The sequence below is a fragment of the Pezoporus occidentalis genome, unplaced genomic scaffold (genome assembly GCF_034315485.1).
Source record: "Pezoporus occidentalis ecotype Australia unplaced genomic scaffold, CSIRO_AGI_Poc_V1 ctg99, whole genome shotgun sequence".
Classification (NCBI taxonomy): domain Eukaryota; kingdom Metazoa; phylum Chordata; class Aves; order Psittaciformes; family Psittacidae; genus Pezoporus; species Pezoporus occidentalis.
Window position 1 is genome coordinate 3903955 of NW_026916358.1, and position 19672 is coordinate 3923626.

General features: G+C 42.7%; 1 protein-coding gene across 2 annotated transcripts; it reads right to left on the bottom strand.

Annotated features, from left to right (window-relative positions):
* Nucleotides 1–1035: 1035 nt before the first annotated feature.
* On the bottom strand, nucleotides 1036–14035 carry IL1R2 (interleukin 1 receptor type 2). Of its 2 annotated transcripts, XR_009962424.1 has the most exons (10): nucleotides 13915–14035; nucleotides 12127–12257; nucleotides 11770–12028; nucleotides 10284–10458; nucleotides 8863–9037; nucleotides 7559–7624; nucleotides 6181–6316; nucleotides 3771–3916; nucleotides 2052–2466; nucleotides 1036–2021 (listed from the first exon to the last, which is right to left on the bottom strand). XR_009962424.1 is itself a non-coding variant. In XM_062606936.1 (9 exons), the coding sequence occupies exons 1-9, from the start codon at nucleotides 13938–13940 to the stop codon at nucleotides 2339–2341; spliced, it is 1242 nt and encodes a 413-aa protein (XP_062462920.1). In that variant the 5' UTR covers nucleotides 13941–14035; the 3' UTR covers nucleotides 1036–2338. The 2 variants fall into 2 exon arrangements, 1 of the variants encoding a protein (XP_062462920.1); XM_062606936.1 differs by having other exon boundaries at nucleotides 1036–2466.
* Between the last annotated feature and the right edge of the window lie 5637 nt (nucleotides 14036–19672).

Consider the following 19672-nt stretch of genomic DNA (forward strand, 5'->3'; position numbering starts at 1 on the left):
TATGTAAAACGTTTACATTGTGTAGGTCTCTTGTTCAAGACTACCTGTAAAACATTTACACTATGTAGTTTGCTTGAACGAGTCTTCCTATGGTGAAAGCCTGTGGAATATTACTATGCCTGTAGTCAGAGAAGCAGCTATCACTTCATAAAAGATGAACCTTTGTTCCTTTACATTGCCCTTGTATTCAAGATGCCCTGAATATGTAACATCCATTCTCTGTATGCCTAATTTCTTTCTCCTTTTCTAGTTTGGAGGAGCATCTGAGGTATTTAACTTCCTTATGGCACTGATACTCCATATACCAAAAGTTCTGCTTCTTTTCCACAACTGAGTGAAATCCAACCCCGCACCTAAAGCCAGATGTGTCACCACATTACTCTTGGGGGATACATATGGATAGGAAGAACAAATCACATTTGGAAAGGTTACAGTTACTGGCAAACCTAATTTCTTCCTTAACTAGCAATTTCTTCACAAAAATGAGCATTCTTGATGTACCTATACCATTTTTGATGCTTCTTCCAGCAGTGATCAGTTAATCTATAGTTTTCTTCCTTCAAAGAATAGATATTCAAGTGGATTGGCTGCTTTCCACACTTGTGGCCACCTTTTTCCCATCTGTCCATAAAATATATGCATTGTTTATCATCCTCTTCCTGCACTTGGAAGGAGTAAGTCCAGTGGTCTTTGGCTGCCTTTGACTCAGACTGTGTCAGAAATCTAATATGTGTACCTGTATCTTCACAGAAAACATTTAGAACATTTAAAGGAAAACTTTGGCTTAAATCTCACAAACTGTGAAGGTTCTTGCTAACAGATTGAAGGGTTTCTTAATTCAAGCCTCATCCTAGCATTTAAAATCCTTCCAGATATTTATTGGGCTAACCTTTGAAGCAGGTGTAAGTTGTGGTGGAAAGGAATTAGATTATGGTCAGTCCCAGATGGGTGCAAGTTGCTCATGTCCCTAGTTTGTGGAACCACGTGTAGTCCTAACATTCTTATGTTATAACTTGCTTCTTTGGAGCCAGTATTTTATTTTTTTTTTTAATATCTACAGAGTTAGAAAAGTCTCTGATTTACCTAATAAAAACTTTATCTTTGGTATCTGTGAGAGGTGTCAGTTAAGGGTCTGTAAGTAGACCTTATGGCTGAATCTCTTCCCCTACCATACAGATGGAGATAAATACACATTATATATGATTTCTCAGCTATCATAAGTCTTTTCTCTTGGAAGAGGAAGTAACTAAGTCATTCTACTTATTCTGATCCTCAAAGTACAGCACGGTCACTGATTATTGCTCCCTTCTGATCTACGTCAAGAGTGGAATCCAGTTAGATTAACCTAACAGGCAGCATTTTACATCATGAGTAAGTGATTTGCATGCTTCAGTTAAAACACAGAAGGTTCCTGAAGCTGCACCAGCTTCAGACTGGTGCAGACTCATTGTTTATGGGAATCCATGCCAGACTTTTATACTCATATCAGAGTGGAGAATCAGGCCTGCCATGAAAAACTTAAGAGTCACAGAAGGGCAAGTATGTTATTACTGGCAATCTGTCCAATTGCTTCCAGGAATAAAACTTTAGACTATTCAAATAACTCTCAAAACACTAAAACATCCCTCCAAATTCTTTTCTTGGCAGAGATAACAACACATCACAGCTGCCTATGAATCCCTAGCTATCAGATACTGGTAGATAAACAGAACTGAATTCTTCAGTGTACAATTATCTGTTATGTTGATGAAGTTATCTCTGGGGAGGGATATTCTGAGATAGTCCATTTAAGCAGAGAATAATACAACTGCTACAAAAAAAAACAAAAAAAAAAACTATGACATTTTCTGTGGAAAAGTTCATAGATCTACAGTTGCCATGACAACCGTATTTGGCTTTGGAAAAGAGGAAAAAAATACTCTTTTTAGACTGAAGGAAAATAAAATAAGTTTGGATGCACAAGAAAACTGTGTTTTCACTTTAGTGTGGAATTGGTCTTCTGCAGCAAGCTTTCTTATCTTCTGTTTTTAGATCCTTTTAAAAATTAAGACTGCTGGAATTACAAAGGGTGAGAGCACCTCCCTTTCCCTACCCTTCCAATATCCAGGGCACATTCTGTGGTAATTTGTGTCCCATGCAAATTATGGGTATTTTGTGTCTAGGCAGCATTAAATGAAAGCTTAAAAACTTCATCTGATCATAGAAGACGGAGAAGAGGAAACGAGCTGATATATACCCATCTGTTGAGAAAGCAGTCTGAAATGTCTCTCTGTGTCCCATGTGAAGGATAGCCAGGATGATTTCTTGCTCTGTTGGTGGCTGGAGCATAAAGCAAATTTTAAACCTTTGCTGTTGTGTATCCCTTATTAGCTCTTCGCTTCCAGCACTTGTGTATGCATATCCCCACCACAATCACGCAGGCCAATGCGATGGGAATCATTGCAACGTACCAGGACAAGCCAACAGCTGGAAAAGTAAAGAAATGGAGTATTTTCAAAAAATAACCCTCCCAGGAACATAGTTCTCTAAGTTCAAGGAGGAGGAGGAGAAATCACAATAAAGAGGATGTCTGCACATTAACCTTCCAGCAGGGCTGATCACCCTGATCAGGAAAAGAAGTGAAAGGAAGAGGTCTATTGATTGAGTGCTCCGGTAAATAGTTTTTTATGAAGATGGGAGAAAGAACTGGAAAATAACAGAGGGTGAGAATTTAAAGTTCAGGTTTTTTGCATACACATGGCTCTTCCCACCCCTTACCCAGAGCTGCTGTGAGCTTTCTCTTTATTTGGTGAAAGGAGAGACACTCCAAGCAGGACATAAAAGCACCACCTGGTCCACCCTCAAGCTGCGTGATTAATTTTCTCATATAGACTGGCTTATAAATTACTAATGACCAAGCTAGGACTCTGAGCTTTTTCCCAAAATGCAGCTAATTTCCAACACCAGTGTTCATCCAGACCGTTTTGGATTATTCCAGCCTATATTGGTTCATGGATTGCCTCCTCTGTAGTAATTCCTGTGTAACTCATGGAAGACAAGAGCAGCACATCATTTAGCAAAGTGAGTCCAAATTGCTCATCAAAGGGTGCTGAAGTGAGTCATGAGTTATAACTCATAATGAAGACTGTAAATGTTCATGCTCCTTTCTAAGACAGTGAACAAGCTTGGGTGATTCATCAACGTCATGCAAAGAAACAATTAGTATTGCTTCACATTGTTTTTACAGCTGGTTCTTGGCCAGCAGTCTATCACACTGCAGCATTAATTGCACTGAGCTTAAGGCTTCTCTTCCCATCACCAGGAGCCAAAATAACACCACCAATCATCATTTACACTTCTTGTTATTTTGGTGGCAGTCTGTGCATGAGGAGAAGGAACACTCCGATCTTTATTCTGCTATTGTCTTTTTTTCCTACTTGTTGAGGAACTGGACAGGATTTGGCTCTGCTGCATCCAGTGGGAGTCTGCCAGTAGTCTCACTGGAGCCATCACTGCACAGAGTGTATCTAAACTGGAGCCCTCTCCAGTGAACAGATATACCTGCACAGATCCTTATCCCTGCAGAAAATGTCACTGAATGACCCACAAAAACTGTATTTTGTGAACAGGTTATTTCAAAGTCCACAGGTGAAGGAGGCAGGTTTTCCTGAGGTTTTCCCCAGGCAGTAATTCATTTTGATACTAGGTCTGACAGTATAAAAGGTTTGTATGATAATTTAGCATTAGAATAATGATAATAATTATCCCAAATAAGCAGTCAAACTAGTTACCTTCCTGCTTGACCCTTGTTGGCAGTACTTGGTATCCACATCTGTTCTGGGCCAGACATGTAAAATCTGTGTAAAAATCCACTTCTTCGACAGAATCAAAAATCAGTGACACTTCGATGAAGTTTTCACCATTTTCTACCATTTCTCTGGAAGAAAAATAAAATTTAACGATAAATCCTTTTATAAGCTGGCTTTTTTGCCATTTGATGTGTTCATTCTACTGGCACATTGCAAGAAATTGCATTAGCTATTTGCTCATTTCTAAACTAGCCCCTCAGCATTAGAGGACAACTGTGTCTTCCAAACCAGTTGTGCCAACTGTTTGAGTTTCAGCAGTCAGTACCCATCCTGCACTTGTTGACTTCTCCAGGAAAAAAAATAAATCTGGATTTGTCTTTCAAAAACTGAAGAAAAGGGAGACAAGAAAGGCAAGCAGAATTCTGTGTACCTTTGCACTCTCTACACAGCAATGTGGCATTACCTAATTCTCTGACCACCTATTCATTTCTGAGATTAATTCCTGCTATGAGCTGGAAGAGAACATATGGAGAACACAACCCTGCAAATGCTCACTCAGCAAACTGAACCACCATCCCTGTCTATCACACAGCCAAAGCCAAGCGCTTAGTACAAGAAACTTGTCTAGGAAGTTTCCAGCTTATTTCAACCTGATTGATTGTTTCATCAGTCCAACTATTTGTAAGTGGTTTTCTAGCTGCAGTCAGACATTGTCTGCTGATACGTTTTAGTCATTGCTGGAGCAGCTGTCCAGATGCTCTTTAATGATCTGATCATGAGTCTGCTATGCACTGTGGCAATGTTGTTCCCTGTGCACTCCTCCTGCGACTGTACTGCAGGAAGGAAGCAACACTGCAGTGGGTGCTTTGCCAGAGATTTCTGCAGGGAATCTGACTTCCCAGTGGCATTTGAGCTGTTTTGCCTTTCTTCCAGCAGAACTGGGGCGTCTCACACACTGTGGGCTCCGCATGAGCCTTAGCTCTCATGGTATCTATCCTAATGCAATTGTATAATAACAGGTAACAGTAATAATGATATTGATAGCAATCATAAAAATATTTTTTAAAGTCCAAGTAAGAAAGTACATGTGCTGCTCTATTGTAAAGCCTGCAGAGACTACAGCAACAGTAAATTTTATAGCTCATGACCACAGGTTTAAAGCACTGTCACTTTTCATGTAAACATTATAAATTAATGGTCTTAATGATGCTGTGGGGAATGTGAAAACACTGAAGGGCTTGGGCATACAGCTGAGTTGCCATGTTACCTCTGGCTGCTCAATAAACTAAGCATGGCCAGGTTGTTATGTGGCACTGATAGATACAAATGGCCAAAACCAGCTAACCATAACTGTCCCTCATAATAGGGATGCTACATCCCCAAACTCTGTTGGCAACAGCTCCTACCCCATGCTAAATCTTAATCAATAGCCAGGAGCAATTTTGGGAAGTTGTTAGCTGGTGAGTGACCAGTTTAACCATAACGAACAGAGGCATCCCAGAACCAGGAACCTTCTGGGCTCTGTCCATCATTACAAGCAAAGCCACTGTGGCCCGAGTGAGGGTGATGTTCTCATGGACATGCTCAGCTTTATCAAATGAGAGATACACTTGCTGACTTGGACCTCAGTGAAGAGATTTCAGTCAGTAGGTTTACCCCACATTTGCAAAGCATTATTGCCTCTCAGGTAGTATGTCACAGGTACAGAAAGCAGATCTTTTTCCTCCTTTCCTAGCTGGAAAATCCTTGAGGCATATGGCTATGAGGCAGCTGAAAGAAGGCTCAAGACCGAGAGAGACAACGGATCAGGGCAAAAGGATGTGCCACATCCTCCCTCTCCCTCCCAGCAGCATTCCCCCTAGTGTTTCCCTGGCGCCAGCTCTAGCACTCACTGGGCATCTCTGTGAGTCAACTTAGCTCACTAATTTGGAAAAGAACAAGCCTAAGGGGAAAAACAATGACGTTAAAACAACAATAACAAAACCCAAACCACTGAGTAGTTTTCTGTTGTCTTAGTGTGTTCAGAGAGCCTCATTAATCTCAGGTACCAGATGTTGCCGTTTTGCTGGTGAGAGATAAGAGAAGCACTGGGAAGGACCAAGTCCCATTGCTTTTCACTGCAGCCAGCTCTTCCATCAGCTCAGCTGCCCATGAAAATGTGCTTCAAGTTTAAGCCTTGCAGCTGGCTCGTACCATGAACAAGAAACAGAGACAAAGAACTGATTTCACCCTGTGCCTTGGTTGGGTATGGGTTTATTTTTTTTTTTTGCTTGCCTCCATTTTTTCTCAGCTCTCACCTTCACTTCAAATCTGTCCACATCCCATTTCACTACCTGGCATTCAGCTGCACTGAGAGCCCCTGGAACAAGGAAACACTTTAAGCCAAACTTACTGTCGCTCGCCCTCTGTAACCCTGCTTTGCTTGTAAATCACGTCAATGGTGGTGTCATTCGCTAGCCATTCCACATCAGTATGGACGTGGCCACTCAGTCCAACAAACACTTTGCATGGGAGAATCATCTTGGAGCCTGTTGATAAAAGAAAATGGGTAAAACCCTGTTTGGATACTATGAAGAACTAGTCATTGTCTTGGTGAAAACCAACCTCCCCTCTAGGAGATCAAGTTCCCGTGCACGTCAGGCACCACTACATTCAACTCTGAAGTCAAGCTCCAGGTTGCTTTTGATTCCCTACTCTTGGCAGCAAGACCCTTCAGTTTGGCAGTCCTTCCCACTGCCAACTAAGTTATTTTCCCATTGCAACAATTAGCTAGTCTTGCACTAGACACATTCCTCAGGAGGCAAAGCTTTGCTTCTGTGGCCTTGCTCCTTCTGATGTACTGCAGCCTAAATGGCATGATGTGATTTACCACTCTGGAGCAGCTGCATTAGCCAGCAGTAGAGCTTCACTAAGAGATGCTGTGGGCAGGGGCATTAAACTCAAAGTTGGACCTCCAAGGATAAAGTGATCTTGCAAAAGTTCAGAACTTTTGCTGTAATTATTGCAACTCAGAGCCAAGGACAAAGAGCCTTCAGGTTGGTAAGTATCTATATTACACAGGCTCAATAATGCATACAATCTTATTATTGTATTGGTGCAGATGGTGATACAAGGGATATAAAACACTCCACAGAGGTCAATAAGCAAAAAAATAAAATCACTTGGTATTCTACGCTGATGGGAAGAAAAGTGGCAGGGAAAACTAAGACATCACAGGCCACAGCTGTGTGTATAGTACCTAAGGTAAGAAAGCTGAATGTAAAACATACCTGGCATTTTCAGCAGAAAGGAAATGCCACATAAATTTGTTGTCATAATATAATCTTCACAGAAAAATTGAGACCCTATCAAGGTATTTTCTAACTATCAATTGCCCCATTCAAACAGTAAAAAGCAATAAATGTCTCCTCCCAAAAAAGCTGGATGGCTCATTCAAAGTCACCAGGTAACCTAGACCAATTTGAGGAAACACTGCAAAAGGAAAGTTCTTAGTGAAGACAGAGCTCTGGACAACTGATCTAATGGTGCAAACATGCTTTTATCGCCTTGTTAGTGGCTAAAGTCTACAGCAGCTCTGCAGCTTCTCCTACACGACAGATCACATCTAGTTGTAGACAGTAAGAAGCAGAGACTACCCTGGCACCACCCCTCAGCCAGTATAAAAGAGATCAAAAGAGCTGCAACAATTTATGCCAATAAATTACAGCAGAAGTGGACCTAGTCTGATTTTTCTCTGATTAGATATTTCCAAAAATAATGTTGGGCCTTACCCAGAGCAGCTGATGTTGTCTTTTGTGTTGGATACACAATTATTGGAGTAATTATCTTTTCTTTTTCTGGAGAGAGAAAGAGAACAGAGAGTCAGTGCTAGCAGAAGAGAGTATGTGGGCACTGCCCCAGAGCTATATCGCCATATAGTGATACAACCATGCCACTTTGCTCAGTATCTCTCACCTCTCAGGAAACCATTTCATTATTAAGCCACTGGCAAACGGAGACATGCCAATTGCAAGCCCAGAGATCTGTGTTCATGGAATTAAGACAGGATTAAGCCCACAGCTTGATCCTGAAAGCCGCACTGGGAGGAATTTCTGGCAGAGAAGCGAGCATCTTTTGGGAATCAAGAGTAAGGTCAGGCACTAAGCTCGGTGAGCAGTCAGCACCGAGATCCCTGCACACCCATTTCACACTTGCAAAACCAGAAAAGCCACACGCTTAAGCTGAGAACGGATGTGCACATGAACGAAGACCACGTCTTCCGCACTCCTACCGACGGGCACTAGGACCCAGCCGAGGGAAGCAGCACCCTCGCCTCTACCACCTGCCAGAGCCGCCCCGCAGCGCTCGCCCGGCGTGGTGAGGGGCGTGGTTATTGGTGTGACGTTGTGAAGGGGCGGGGCGAGGGGCGGGGCGGCGCTGTGAGCGCCAAGGCACGCCCGTCCCCTGCTGGCCGCTCGTCGCAAGCGCGCCCGGAGGGTGGAGCGGGTTTCCCCCGTTTGCGGAATCGCGGCTTTGTCCCGTCCTGGGGGTGTTCGGTGTTCATTTCCTGAGCCCTCCGGGGGTACCGGCAGTGACACCCCCCCGGAGACATAAATTACTGGGTTTTACAACCACACAAACTTGCAATATGGAGTTCTGCTTTCCGCAAACCAGCGCCAAGTCAGCCAAATCATAGAATCAAGTATGCTGGAAAAGACCTTTAAGGTCATCAAGTCCAACCACTGCCCCAGGACTGCCAAGTCCACCACTAAACCATGTCATAAGGGCCTCATCTGCATGGTCTTTGAACACGTCCAGGGACAGTGACTCCATCACTGCCCTGGGCAGCCTGTTCAAATGACTGAGCACCCTTTCAGTGAAGGATTTTTTTCCTAATATCCAACCTAAATCTCCCTTGAAGAGGTGACCCAGCCCTGATGGGGGTTCTGGGACAGCCCCCAGTGCCAAAGCAGGCACCCCTGGCATCCCCCTTCCCTTGACAGTGCTGAGAGGCTAGGGTACGAGCTCCTCCCCACTGTTGCATTAACAAAAGATTTTGTTCAGCACTGTAGTGTTTGAAGGGGTTGATATTTACCAACAGTCTGGAGGTGAATTGTTCTTGTGATCTCATACATCACACCTTCAAATGGAAATGACATCTTGCAGGTGTAATAGCCAGAGTCTGCTGGCAGCACAGAATTCATGATCAGAGAAGTCGAACCTTTCAGAATTATGAATTTTCCACTGTCAGCTTCCAAAGGTAGAGAATCCTGGAGGAAGGACAGGAATTGGTGTTACGGCTCAGACAGGTGTGGTTACACCCCGTGTAACTTCCAGACAAAATCACTGATTCTTGTCTCTCTGGTATTAAAAGTTCTTTTAATCACTAGGAAATGTGAGCAGTCCCACTTTCCCACCAAAGGGAAAGATCTTCAAATGTACATCCATCTCTAAAATGCTCTGAGGCACTATATGGAGTGAGAAAAATCACTATTTTGATCTATCATCTACAACGTGTGTGTACAGCTTTTCAACAAGGTGCATATCTTAAGGTGAAAAAGATATAACTAGCTCTTTCATGATTCCTCTTAATCATCTTAGACATTCTTCTAAGACAAAACCATGATGGTAACCATGATGGTTTTCACAACACTATTACTTTCCATACGTGACCTCTTAAGAGTAATATTCTAAGAAGACATTATTTGAAGACAAATACTAGTAATCATGAAGGTTTTCACAAAACTATTGCTTACTCTACATATGACCACAGAATGGCTTGGGTTGGAAAACCATCTAGTTCCAACCCTCCTGCCATGGATGAAGCCTGCCTAGTTATTTTGTCCTATGGCAAGAATGACAGCTACATGAGGCAGAGCATATGCTCATAGCGGGAGTGCAAAGAAAAGCTAAAGCAAGGTATTACAAAAATACCAGAAGAATCCCATGCTGTCCAGTGTGAGATTGTGCAGCTGAGGATGACCAAGTGAAGCATATTTGACCTTGCAGGCAAAGCCAAGCTTGCCTACTTGAAAAGCCAGGGACTATCAACGTTAGGCAAGGAACACTAGAAGCATCGTGTGATGAATCTTGTACTCCCAAATGCTGTATTCCAGTTGATTAATGAAAGTTACCCCACCTGAGCACTTGGGAAGCATCACTGGGAGGTCCTACTTTCTGGGATTCACTAGAGAGGCCACAAAAAGAAGCATAGTGCCGAAGAGAAGGGCCCGATCTGAAGTAGCAAACCCTAGAGTCAGGATAGGTAATCTAGCCTTTAAAACAGTTACACTGCCTGTGAGAGGATATAACATATGGACCCCTTCACCCAGTGCTAAGCCCACCCCAGAGAAACTTTCTTAAAATATATATATCTGCCCCCAGATTCCCAGGATATTCTGCTGTGCTCATGACTTTAACAACATGATGTTCAGGAGAGAAAGAAAGCGGAGATGTATGTAACTTTACAAACAGGTTGGGCATAGGCTTTGCACAAAGAGGAGGTGAAAGTTGTACCTTGTACCATTTGAGCTCCAGGCTTGTCCTGTTTGGTGTAAAATCCCATAGGTCAGGGCAAACAATCTTTCCAGAGGTGAAAGTGGAAAGGACCTGGAGATAGGCAATCTCCTGAGCAGCTGTTTTCTCCATGACAGTAAGGTGGATGGAGACCTCAGTGCAGTAGGAGAAGTTCCTGTAGATAGAGTGGGGAGAGGTGAGCACCCACCAGTGGCAAGGGGAACTTGAGTGACACCCTTGAGTTTCCTCCTGGCTCCATTGCCCTCCTCAGCAGTTTCTAAGAGGCCAAGACTGAAATCCTACCAGGAGGGATCCTGGAAAATCACTGGTGCCCCTGGAGTGCTGTAAGCAGATGGACTCACACTACTGCTAGGGCTCTGGGACCTGCCATCACCTACAGGTCAGATGCCAAAATCCAAAGCACTTGCTTTGCAGAAGCAGAGATCTGTGATAGTTTGCTTCTACTGTCATGTTACAGAGTGTTGAAAAAAATGTGGCGGCTTCCCTGTGGGATGATTTGCAAAGGAAAGGCAACTTGTACTTTATCAATCTCGTAATAATGCAAGCAATGAAGCTATGTACGTGGCTCTTGCATATTTTTCTCAGACAGGTTTCACAGCATTTTACTATAGCTCTCAGTAATACTGCCATAGTGTTGTAGGTTGAGGAACTGATGCAGTATAGTCCAAAAAGGGGGTTTAAAAACACCCTTGAAAGTCTCAGGCAACTACTCTGTGCTCTAGGACAATATTTGCAACCTTTTGTTATTCTGGCCTCACTATCAAAGTCTTCTTTTCAGCTCTGTTTCTGCAATCTCTGCCTCGACATGTGGAAAGGACAACCTGCTGAGTATGATTTATTAGCTTCTGCCTGTCCATCTCTTCCACTGCTGACATGTCACTCACGAGGGGTGCCTTGCCAGCAAGAAAACTGCACCCTACACAAGCAGATCCAGGAATATAGAGGTATGTTTAATTCTGTAGACCCCAGAGCAAGGTTCCAGTTGCCAGAGAAGTTCTGTGAAGATGACTGGATGGAGGAGCTGGGGACAAGGACCTAGAACACCTGGAGTTCAGGCTCCAGAGGTGATGGGTGTTTTTTGCCTTCCTCAGATCCCCGCAGATGCAGACCCTGGTACCTCTTTTGAAACTATATAGAGGGCTGTCAGATTGTAAACACTCAGAAAAGGATGACTGAAAAAAGCCATGGCTCCAGTCTCAACCCACTGCAATGTCACAAGTCTGGTACCAGTGTAGTAAATACATGAGATGGTAACCAGAGCGGCAATATTGTGCCACAATTATCTCAATTTCAGTATATATATCTATAGGAGACACACAGTGCATTGAAGAGTTCTGACTTTCCACTTTTGTTTCTCTAATCTTATCCAGGCATACCCTGAACATAAGTGGAGTTTAGAATCCAGTTAATGTGGTTTTGACATAGTCATCTTGTCAGTACATTGGATTTTCTTTTAAATACCCACCTTCTGGTGCAGATATATACTCCTGAGTCTTCTAGCATTGCTGGTAAAAACCAGAGTGCGTCTCCTTTTGCCCATATTCTTGGATCTTCATCTCTTCCTGATATCATGGTTTTTGAACCATTTTTATACCATGTGATATTAGGGGTCAAGGCAGAAAAATCCCAATGTTTGTGTCTGGGGGAAGGGCATTTCAGAACCACAGGTTCTTCATGCAGTTCATAATAGTGTTTGAAATACACGGTGTGATGTGGGCAGTTTTCTGTACAAATCAGAGATATTTTGAAATTACTATCAGCCAGGCACATTAAAAGAAGGGAGAGGGAGACAGAAGGTTAAAAAATAAAAGCATGCCCTTACCTGTGCTTTTGACTTGCTGGAGTCTGAAAGCAGAGGCACCCACTGTGCACATCACCAGGACAAAGAAGAGCCCATACATTTTTTCCCAGAGGAAATCAGAAGGAGAAGATCGAGGAAAAGTGTTTTGAAATCTACAGGGAAGTTTGTGATAAGACAGAATATACAACGAAAATACTAAACATTAACTTAAGAGTCATCTGCTCTTTTCCTCCCTCCAGACATGGTGAGCTTTGGTTCACCTTTGAAGAGCAGAAAGGCTTCTTCATCTCTAGTTTATGGGGGCTGACTTGTGGAACAAGAGCATCTGGCTTGGCAAGAACGCATCACTTGTCCCTTTCATTTTGGGAGATGCAAACAACATACCACAAGATGCTGCTATCCTCAAAGCTTTTCAGTGCAGCAGCTACAGGTGGAAAAATATAGCACTGCTTATTTTGCAGTAAGATGTGACTGAGGCACAGGTCAGCTACTTCAAGTCAGGTGTAGTGTAGTAGCTTGAGTGAACACAGGAGCAAAGATGCAGTGGAATAGACTTTAGCTCTTTTAAGCAGTCACTTCAGGTGTTCTATTGCCCTCATTAAATCCTGTGTCTCTTTGTGTTCTCCTCTGCGGCTACCAAAGTAGGCCACCTAGCATAGATGAGACTGCAGGCAAACTCTGCTCTAGGCAGAGCCAAGCTTTCAAAGTCTCCAACAAATGTTTCTCTTGGGACAAAACTTTGACTCCCATGGCATGCACACCCATCTTCCTATTGGTGCACAAGTGAGTTTTCAACATGTACACTCTTTTACCGTCTCTGCTAAGAAACGTGAGGAAACACCTGAACTTGTCCTAAAAATCAGAGGCAGTGACACTAAGGGAAAACAAAACTACCCACTGCCAGTCATACATTGATTGATTGTCATCTGTATTGGCCTGGCACAGTCAAGACAGCTTCTACATACATGACTGAATGCTTTCTGGTCTGCCCTGAGGTTTCAGTTGCTGCTACTCAGTTGATAGATTATGTGCTATCTCAGTGTATTGCAAGCAATAATAGATAAAACACACTTTGTACAGGCATCAGTGTATGTTCTATGTAAGGTATTTATGTGCTATACAGTACACATATGCATGTGATACATACTATTTCCATTTTACAGAGAGAAATGTAAATCGCCTGCATTCAGTGTTAGCCTAACACTGTGATTTTCCCATGGGATGAACAATAAATGACTGCACAACTACTTCAAATTGTATCCAAAACAAAAAAAAAACATATTTCAACTAATATAATGCAGTCATATTTTTGGGTACTCACCTTCAGGCATCTTCTGTGTATCCCATCATGCTCATATTTATAATGTGGTTTTAATCCAAATTTCTTCCTGTTCTAGTAGCTATATTTATCTGACATCTGATAGTCTGACTATAACATACTATTTCTAGCTTATTATCATCTCTACCACACCACAAAGCCAACCTCTTGCTCAATAACACTGTTTCATAACTATGGGTCTTCTCCCTTACTGCTGGATCTGCAAGAGTTTTAAGGGCACTGGCATGGAGCTGTAGCCCCTCTTGGCTATGCATGGACTAGGCTCCATCTGCGGCGTTAACAAGTCCCTTAGTTTATATGTAATACCTTGTAACAGGGAAGTTTCTCTCTCATTAGATCTTTGCCTAATGAAAATACTGGGATATTTTGTTCAGAGCTTTCTGGTCCCTTTGTTTTAGTATCTGTCAGTCTCCTCTAAACCTGAGGGTTTAGAAAGGTTTCATTCCCAAGTTACCATCAGACTCTCTTACCTGTGCTTCAGAAGCCTTTCAGCCATTAGCTTCTCACGAAAAGATGCAAGACTGAAAAGTGCTAGTGAGGACCTTATATAGGGTTTAACTCAACACACAGCGGAAATTTCTCTCTCATTGCCCAATCAGATTTGTGTCAGAAGCAAACGACATTTTAGACCCACCTTTTTTTCCTTCCGTAGAGTGAGGATGGGAGAGAGAGAGAGAAAATATGTGTTTGGATTTCCCAAAAAAGAGGGGAAATGAATGCCAAATATATGACTAAATTTCCCTTTTTCTGACGAATGGTAGTTCACATACACTCATGTCTTCACATGACTATTTCGTGCTCTGCCTCAAATAAAAAAATCTCATGGGTAACAAAAGGTGTCCTGCAGCATAGTCAGCAGCTAAATAATTGCAGTCCTTACATAATGTGGTTTAGCAAGTTCTTCATGGACAACATATATCTTTCGTGATTTCCCAGATCACTCATGAATCACAAATGGGTTGATTCCCCCTTCCTTCCACTCATCTTAGTGTCACAGCTTACATTAATGCTCTCTTTGCAATGGAGTATAAAGAATGTTGGTGGGGTGTTGGTCGATAAGAAATTGAACATGAGGCAGCTTCAGTGTGTGCTCACAGTCCAGAAAGCCAACCGTATCCTGGGCTGCATCAAAAGGAGTGTGACCAGCAGGTCGAAGGAGGTGATCCTGCCCCTCTGCTCTGCTCTTGTGAGACCTCACCTGGAGTATTGTGTGCAGTTCTGGTGTCCTCAGCATAAAAAGGCCATGGAACTGTTGGAACAAGTCCAGAGGAGGGCCATGAGGATGATCAGGGGACTGGAGCACCTCCCATATGAAGCCAGGCTGAGAAAGCTGGGGCTATGTGCTTGGGTTGCACATATTCCTTTGTGCAAGCAGTATCTGCCATATTACAGCAACTTCAGTAAATAAGTAAAAAGAAGAAAGTCACAAAACATAATGTTTCAATGTGCAATGATCTCTACAGTTTCTATATCCCGATCAATGCAGTCATTGTAAGGGTCTCTACAGTTATCAGCCCCACACAAGGCTGTCCGGTTTTCCTTAAATTGTTCTGTTACCCACAGTCCTAAAAGGCTGATAATGCGACTGAAGTTAGTTACTGCCTGGGAGCACTCCATCCTCTCAATGAAAAGAAAGAACTCGTCTCCATTGATGCTAAACTCTCACATTTGGGCTATGAAACCGCTGGTCTTCTAAGAAACTGACCTCATGGATTATAGACTTACTTCAGTCCTTTATTTTCCAGTTCACTATATGACACCAGACAGAAGGGCTGTCAGACTGAGTGACCTCTGTTATAGTATGTCTAAGTTCAGGCTATTAGTATGTAAGTGACTTATGCAATAGAGGTGGGAGTGTTTAATGGTAACGCTGGTCACAAGAGCCAGGCCCAGCAACTAACTCACAGGCTTACCAGACTCAAAAAGAGTAAAACTTCAGGAAATGGGTATTGATGTCTTTGGAAAAATTGTACCTACCAGCTGCTGCAAATACATTCGTTGCGTTCACTGAGTAAAGCCATCCAACAGCAAGCTGTTCAGTGAGCATCAGAGCTAGCATCACCTGCTCTCCTGCAGATTCGTGCCCCATGCCCTGACACACATACACCCCTCCACTGCAGCCACCTCAGCTCTCCCCTCGTGGCCTTTCCCTATCATGCTCCCCCCAGATAACACCCACTGCTCCCACCTCGCCCGTGACTAGTTTGTCTAGGCCAGGTGTAGCACATCCTTAGGCTTGCTCACAACTACATCTGTGATAACTGGTCAGCTTGTCATTGCCCATCAGCACATGTAAGGACTGGGCTCTGCCTTTCTCCTCTTTGAGGCAATGCTTTGGGTTTCCCATTCATACACAATAGCAGCGACCAGTTTTCCTCACACTACTACAACTCCAGACTCTTTGAAAACACAGCCCCTTGGAAAATGCAGCTGGAGCAGGCTAAAGGGATTAAAGTCAGTTTATAGTCCAATATCATATGCTGACCTGCCTTAGTCAAATAAACTAAACCCAAATATCTACAGAGTAGCAGTGCAGTTCCCAGATAGGAAAATGTCCTCAGATATACCTAATAAGATCGACATTTTCAATAACCTTTCTTGAGAAGAGCTCTGTTCTAGATGATATTTTTTTACTCAGAAAACATGCACTAGTACCAGGACTTCAAGTTAAAATAGTGTGTCTGAAGGTACAAAAGTTTGGTTTAAAATAACTCTGGAAGAAATGAAAGACAGAACAAGTATTGTATCTTTTTAGGAGCTGTCTGCTGAGAAGGACATGTCACTTTGTGGTCATTTATAACTGGGTATTTATAAACAGAAATATGCAAGTCTAGCAACTGTATGTATAGGAAGAATTTTTAAGGGAAGCTGGTATCATTCTGTGGTTTCGCTGTGCTGATGATTCATTTATACAGCTCAAGATACCGGAGCTAGGCTGTGAAATTCCTAACTTGAAGACCAGGCTATTCCCCACATGTGTCACTCTTTGCCCATCTCACTAGATCGCTATTTCCCGCACCAGGGCTACATGCAGCTTCCTTGCCACATTCAGGTGGATTTTGCTCTCTTAGGACATCCCAATAAAATAACCAAAATCTTAAGTAGTGTTTAGCATCCTGGTAGTTCCTTTCAACAGAAGCTTCCAAAAAGCCTCTACAAGCAAGGTGTGTCTGTTCATTATCTCTAGTCCATGGAAGCGGAAATAGAAATTCAGGCATCATGGAGTGGGGATAAGATCATTCTATAAGGGACAGTTAAGATACCGGCTTTTTCAGCAGCTCCCAGGTTCTGCTGTCTGTCCTGGAGGAACTCACCAAAGTGGCTTTGTGGCTGATGATGTTTGGCATCCAGGAACTGCACTTACATGGACTTTGCTGTTATTATTCTATGACTCTGTTTGGCTGAGCCAGCTTCATGCGATTAAAAATAGGAGAAAATTTTTCTGGTTCATATCAGAATAAGGTGGTGAGACATTAAGAAATATTGAATGTTGAAAGCTAACTGGCAAGCAGATGCAAAGCAAACCACAACTATTGCACCAACACATGTTCTTGGGCTTACTGATATAGGCAAACCTGGTTTTAATAATTTATAATGTCCTTGTGCACAGTTCCCACATGGTCTCTTGGGGAGCATAAAGATGGAGAGGGAAGAAAAGAAGCTACCCATCTCTGAGAATCACTGAAGAGATGGGACAGAAAGACTAAACAGAGGAATTAGCCCAATGCACAACAGATGTCAAGAATACAGTAATTTGCATGCTTATCCAGAGAAGTAATGCTGTCATATAGCAGTTGCACATGACTGACTTGGAGAAACAGGAGGAGATGGGCCAAGAGATATACACTTTGTCAGGGAGTGCTCGTTTGGCCAGAGTAGTAACAGCTTGATTACAGATTGCCTCCCTGCTACATGCTCCTGGGATTTCCACAGACCCTTTCAGTGCACCAGAAACCAGGCAGGCTGTGAAAAGCAATTACACTGTTAAGAGCTGGAAGGGGCAGGGAAGAGGAGAGCCTCACTGTGGAAGTCAACAGGCTGCAAGGGACAAAGTAATGGCCAAAAGGCCCAGATCCAGCAGCAATGAGGCCAGAATTACTTCAAGCAACAAAAAGTGCCTCACTAGCCCTCACCACAAATGGCATTTGTGTTGACCAAAGGTACTCTCCCTTTATCGGTCATCCTTAATGTAAATATCACACCCAGGTTTGCATTACCTGCCTGGGACACTGGAAGGTCTTTATCTTACCCACTAATGCTGCACACAGCCAGCCAGCAACAGATGAAATAGTATGTGTGCAGACATGCAGCCATAGACTGATGAAATAAAGGAATTGTTTCTAAAATGTTTTTATTTAAGAGAGAAAATCATTCTTGGGCACAGTGTACATGATGTGATGCAATGTTCACAAGCAGTGAAAGAGGACTGTTGCAAAGCTAAGTTTGTTGAAAGCTGTAGAGGTAAAATGATATCTCTGTCCCTATACACTGAACTGGAGAGGGTAATCTAAATTGCTAAATAGTGACAGTCTTACCATCCTCTCTAAAATTAAAATAAAAATGAAAAAAGATGTCTTACTGCCCTTTTTCTCAAATGGATAAAATTATGTATAGAAATACTGAATTTTCTTCATGGTGTGCAAGCAGTGGCTTCACCAGCATAAAGTCTCAGATGCTGATACCATTACATCCTGTGTGTACTTCTCTGCAGATCTGCAGATGATCTGGCAAAGTAGGTGGACCACAACTTGCAGCTCAGCTTGAGCCCTTCCCCAAGCTACCAGCCATCCCTACTGCTTGTATGGAGTAAGCCTGCAGCATATGTTCTACCATGCCTCAGGGCAGGGCTTTAGACAAAGCTGCAGCATGGCCATGGTCACTCACCGTGTCAAGGCTAATGGGAAGCTAAGGATGTCAGGGAGAACAGCGAGCAGACATTTCCCACAGCTATGGCATGTTCTCAGACTGCAGGCAGTGAGTCAGTTCTGGCACTAGGGACATGCTAGGAAAAAAGTGAACCTGAGATTGCTGAGTAGCTTTTCTCCACTTCCAAAATTGCAGTGTTTGCTTGCAATCACGATCAGTCTTCTTATATATGAAGTAACACAGTGTGCTCTGTGGTTTTGCATGTGAAAAGCGTAGTGGGATTTGAAAACACAGCAGTGATTACAAAAAGCCCATGATAACAGTAGGCAGGGGAGGAAGTGTGTGCAGTTGAGGAGCATGAAGTTGTATAGAGTTACATGAGCCAAAACAACAGGGACAATGTAAGATTTCTAAATCAGTTATGGTGCTTGGCTTCAGCAGCCAACCCATCAAACAGGCATTCCAGAAGCAAAGAGTAAAACACATGATGAAGATTTTTGTTCACAACTGCTTTTTTGTTAGGTGAACTTAAAATTAATTGGCAATAAGTAATCTCATAGCTATGAAAAACAGTGACAAATATATGTTATATGATTAGGGGAAAATGGAGCTGGTACAGATCATACATTACTGCAGGTGTACTGTAATATTAACCATTCATTTTTTATTACATGTTCCTGAATGAAGTTTTTGTCTCACCAAGAAAATGAAGTCATTTGTTTAATGCAGGCTGTAGGTCTCCTCTTTTATCTTGGTTTTACTGTCCTTCTGACACACAAGTATATTTCACGCAATTGTTTTAAGAAGCAAGAGTATGAAATACACTTAGTAGATAGAGTTACCCATGGTATTTTTCCTACTCCATTACCTTGATGTGTAATTCATTATCACAGGAGTTGGGGAGAGGGGGGACTGGGGAGAAGGACACAGTGCAAAACAAGTAAAAGCGGCAGAGAAATCAAGACACCAAACTTTCAGTTGTATTTGGCATTCTTCCTTAGTAGTTGTCCTGTCTTTAGTGACACGATGGTCAGCAATTCCAACTGGCATAAAGAGTTGCTAGAGAAAAAAAAAAGACAAGATAGACTTGTTCTGGATCAGTGATGTAATGGAAGGGGGTTACAAATAAATGAATAACAAATGAAAAGATGCAACAAATACTGCTTCTTAGTGATGGTGGGGATAATCAGGGCATTTGCAAACAGGAATTAGGAGAAATCAAGTCAGTTCAGGAGAAAAAGAGCCAATCCCATCATCACAACTCTCTTCTGAAAGAAGAATGCAAGAGCAACATAAAGCAATGCTGTAATATCACAGTTGCTTGCAGTGAAGAACAGGTAGGCTTAGTCTGTCTTTTTATCT

What these genes read in the sequence shown, in the direction of transcription:
- IL1R2 (XM_062606936.1), bottom strand. Translation starts at nt 13,940, where the DNA reads ATGGCTGAAAGGCTTCTGAAGCACAG. An exon ending in CCAGCAAGTCAAAAGCACAG is followed by an intron (nt 12,029 to 12,126) that starts GTAAGGGCATGC and finishes TGATTTGTACAG; the next exon opens with AAAACTGCCCACATCACACC. An exon ending in AACAAGGGTCAAGCAGGAAG is followed by an intron (nt 2,467 to 3,770) that starts GTAACTAGTTTG and finishes TTACTTTTCCAG; the next exon opens with CTGTTGGCTTGTCCTGGTAC.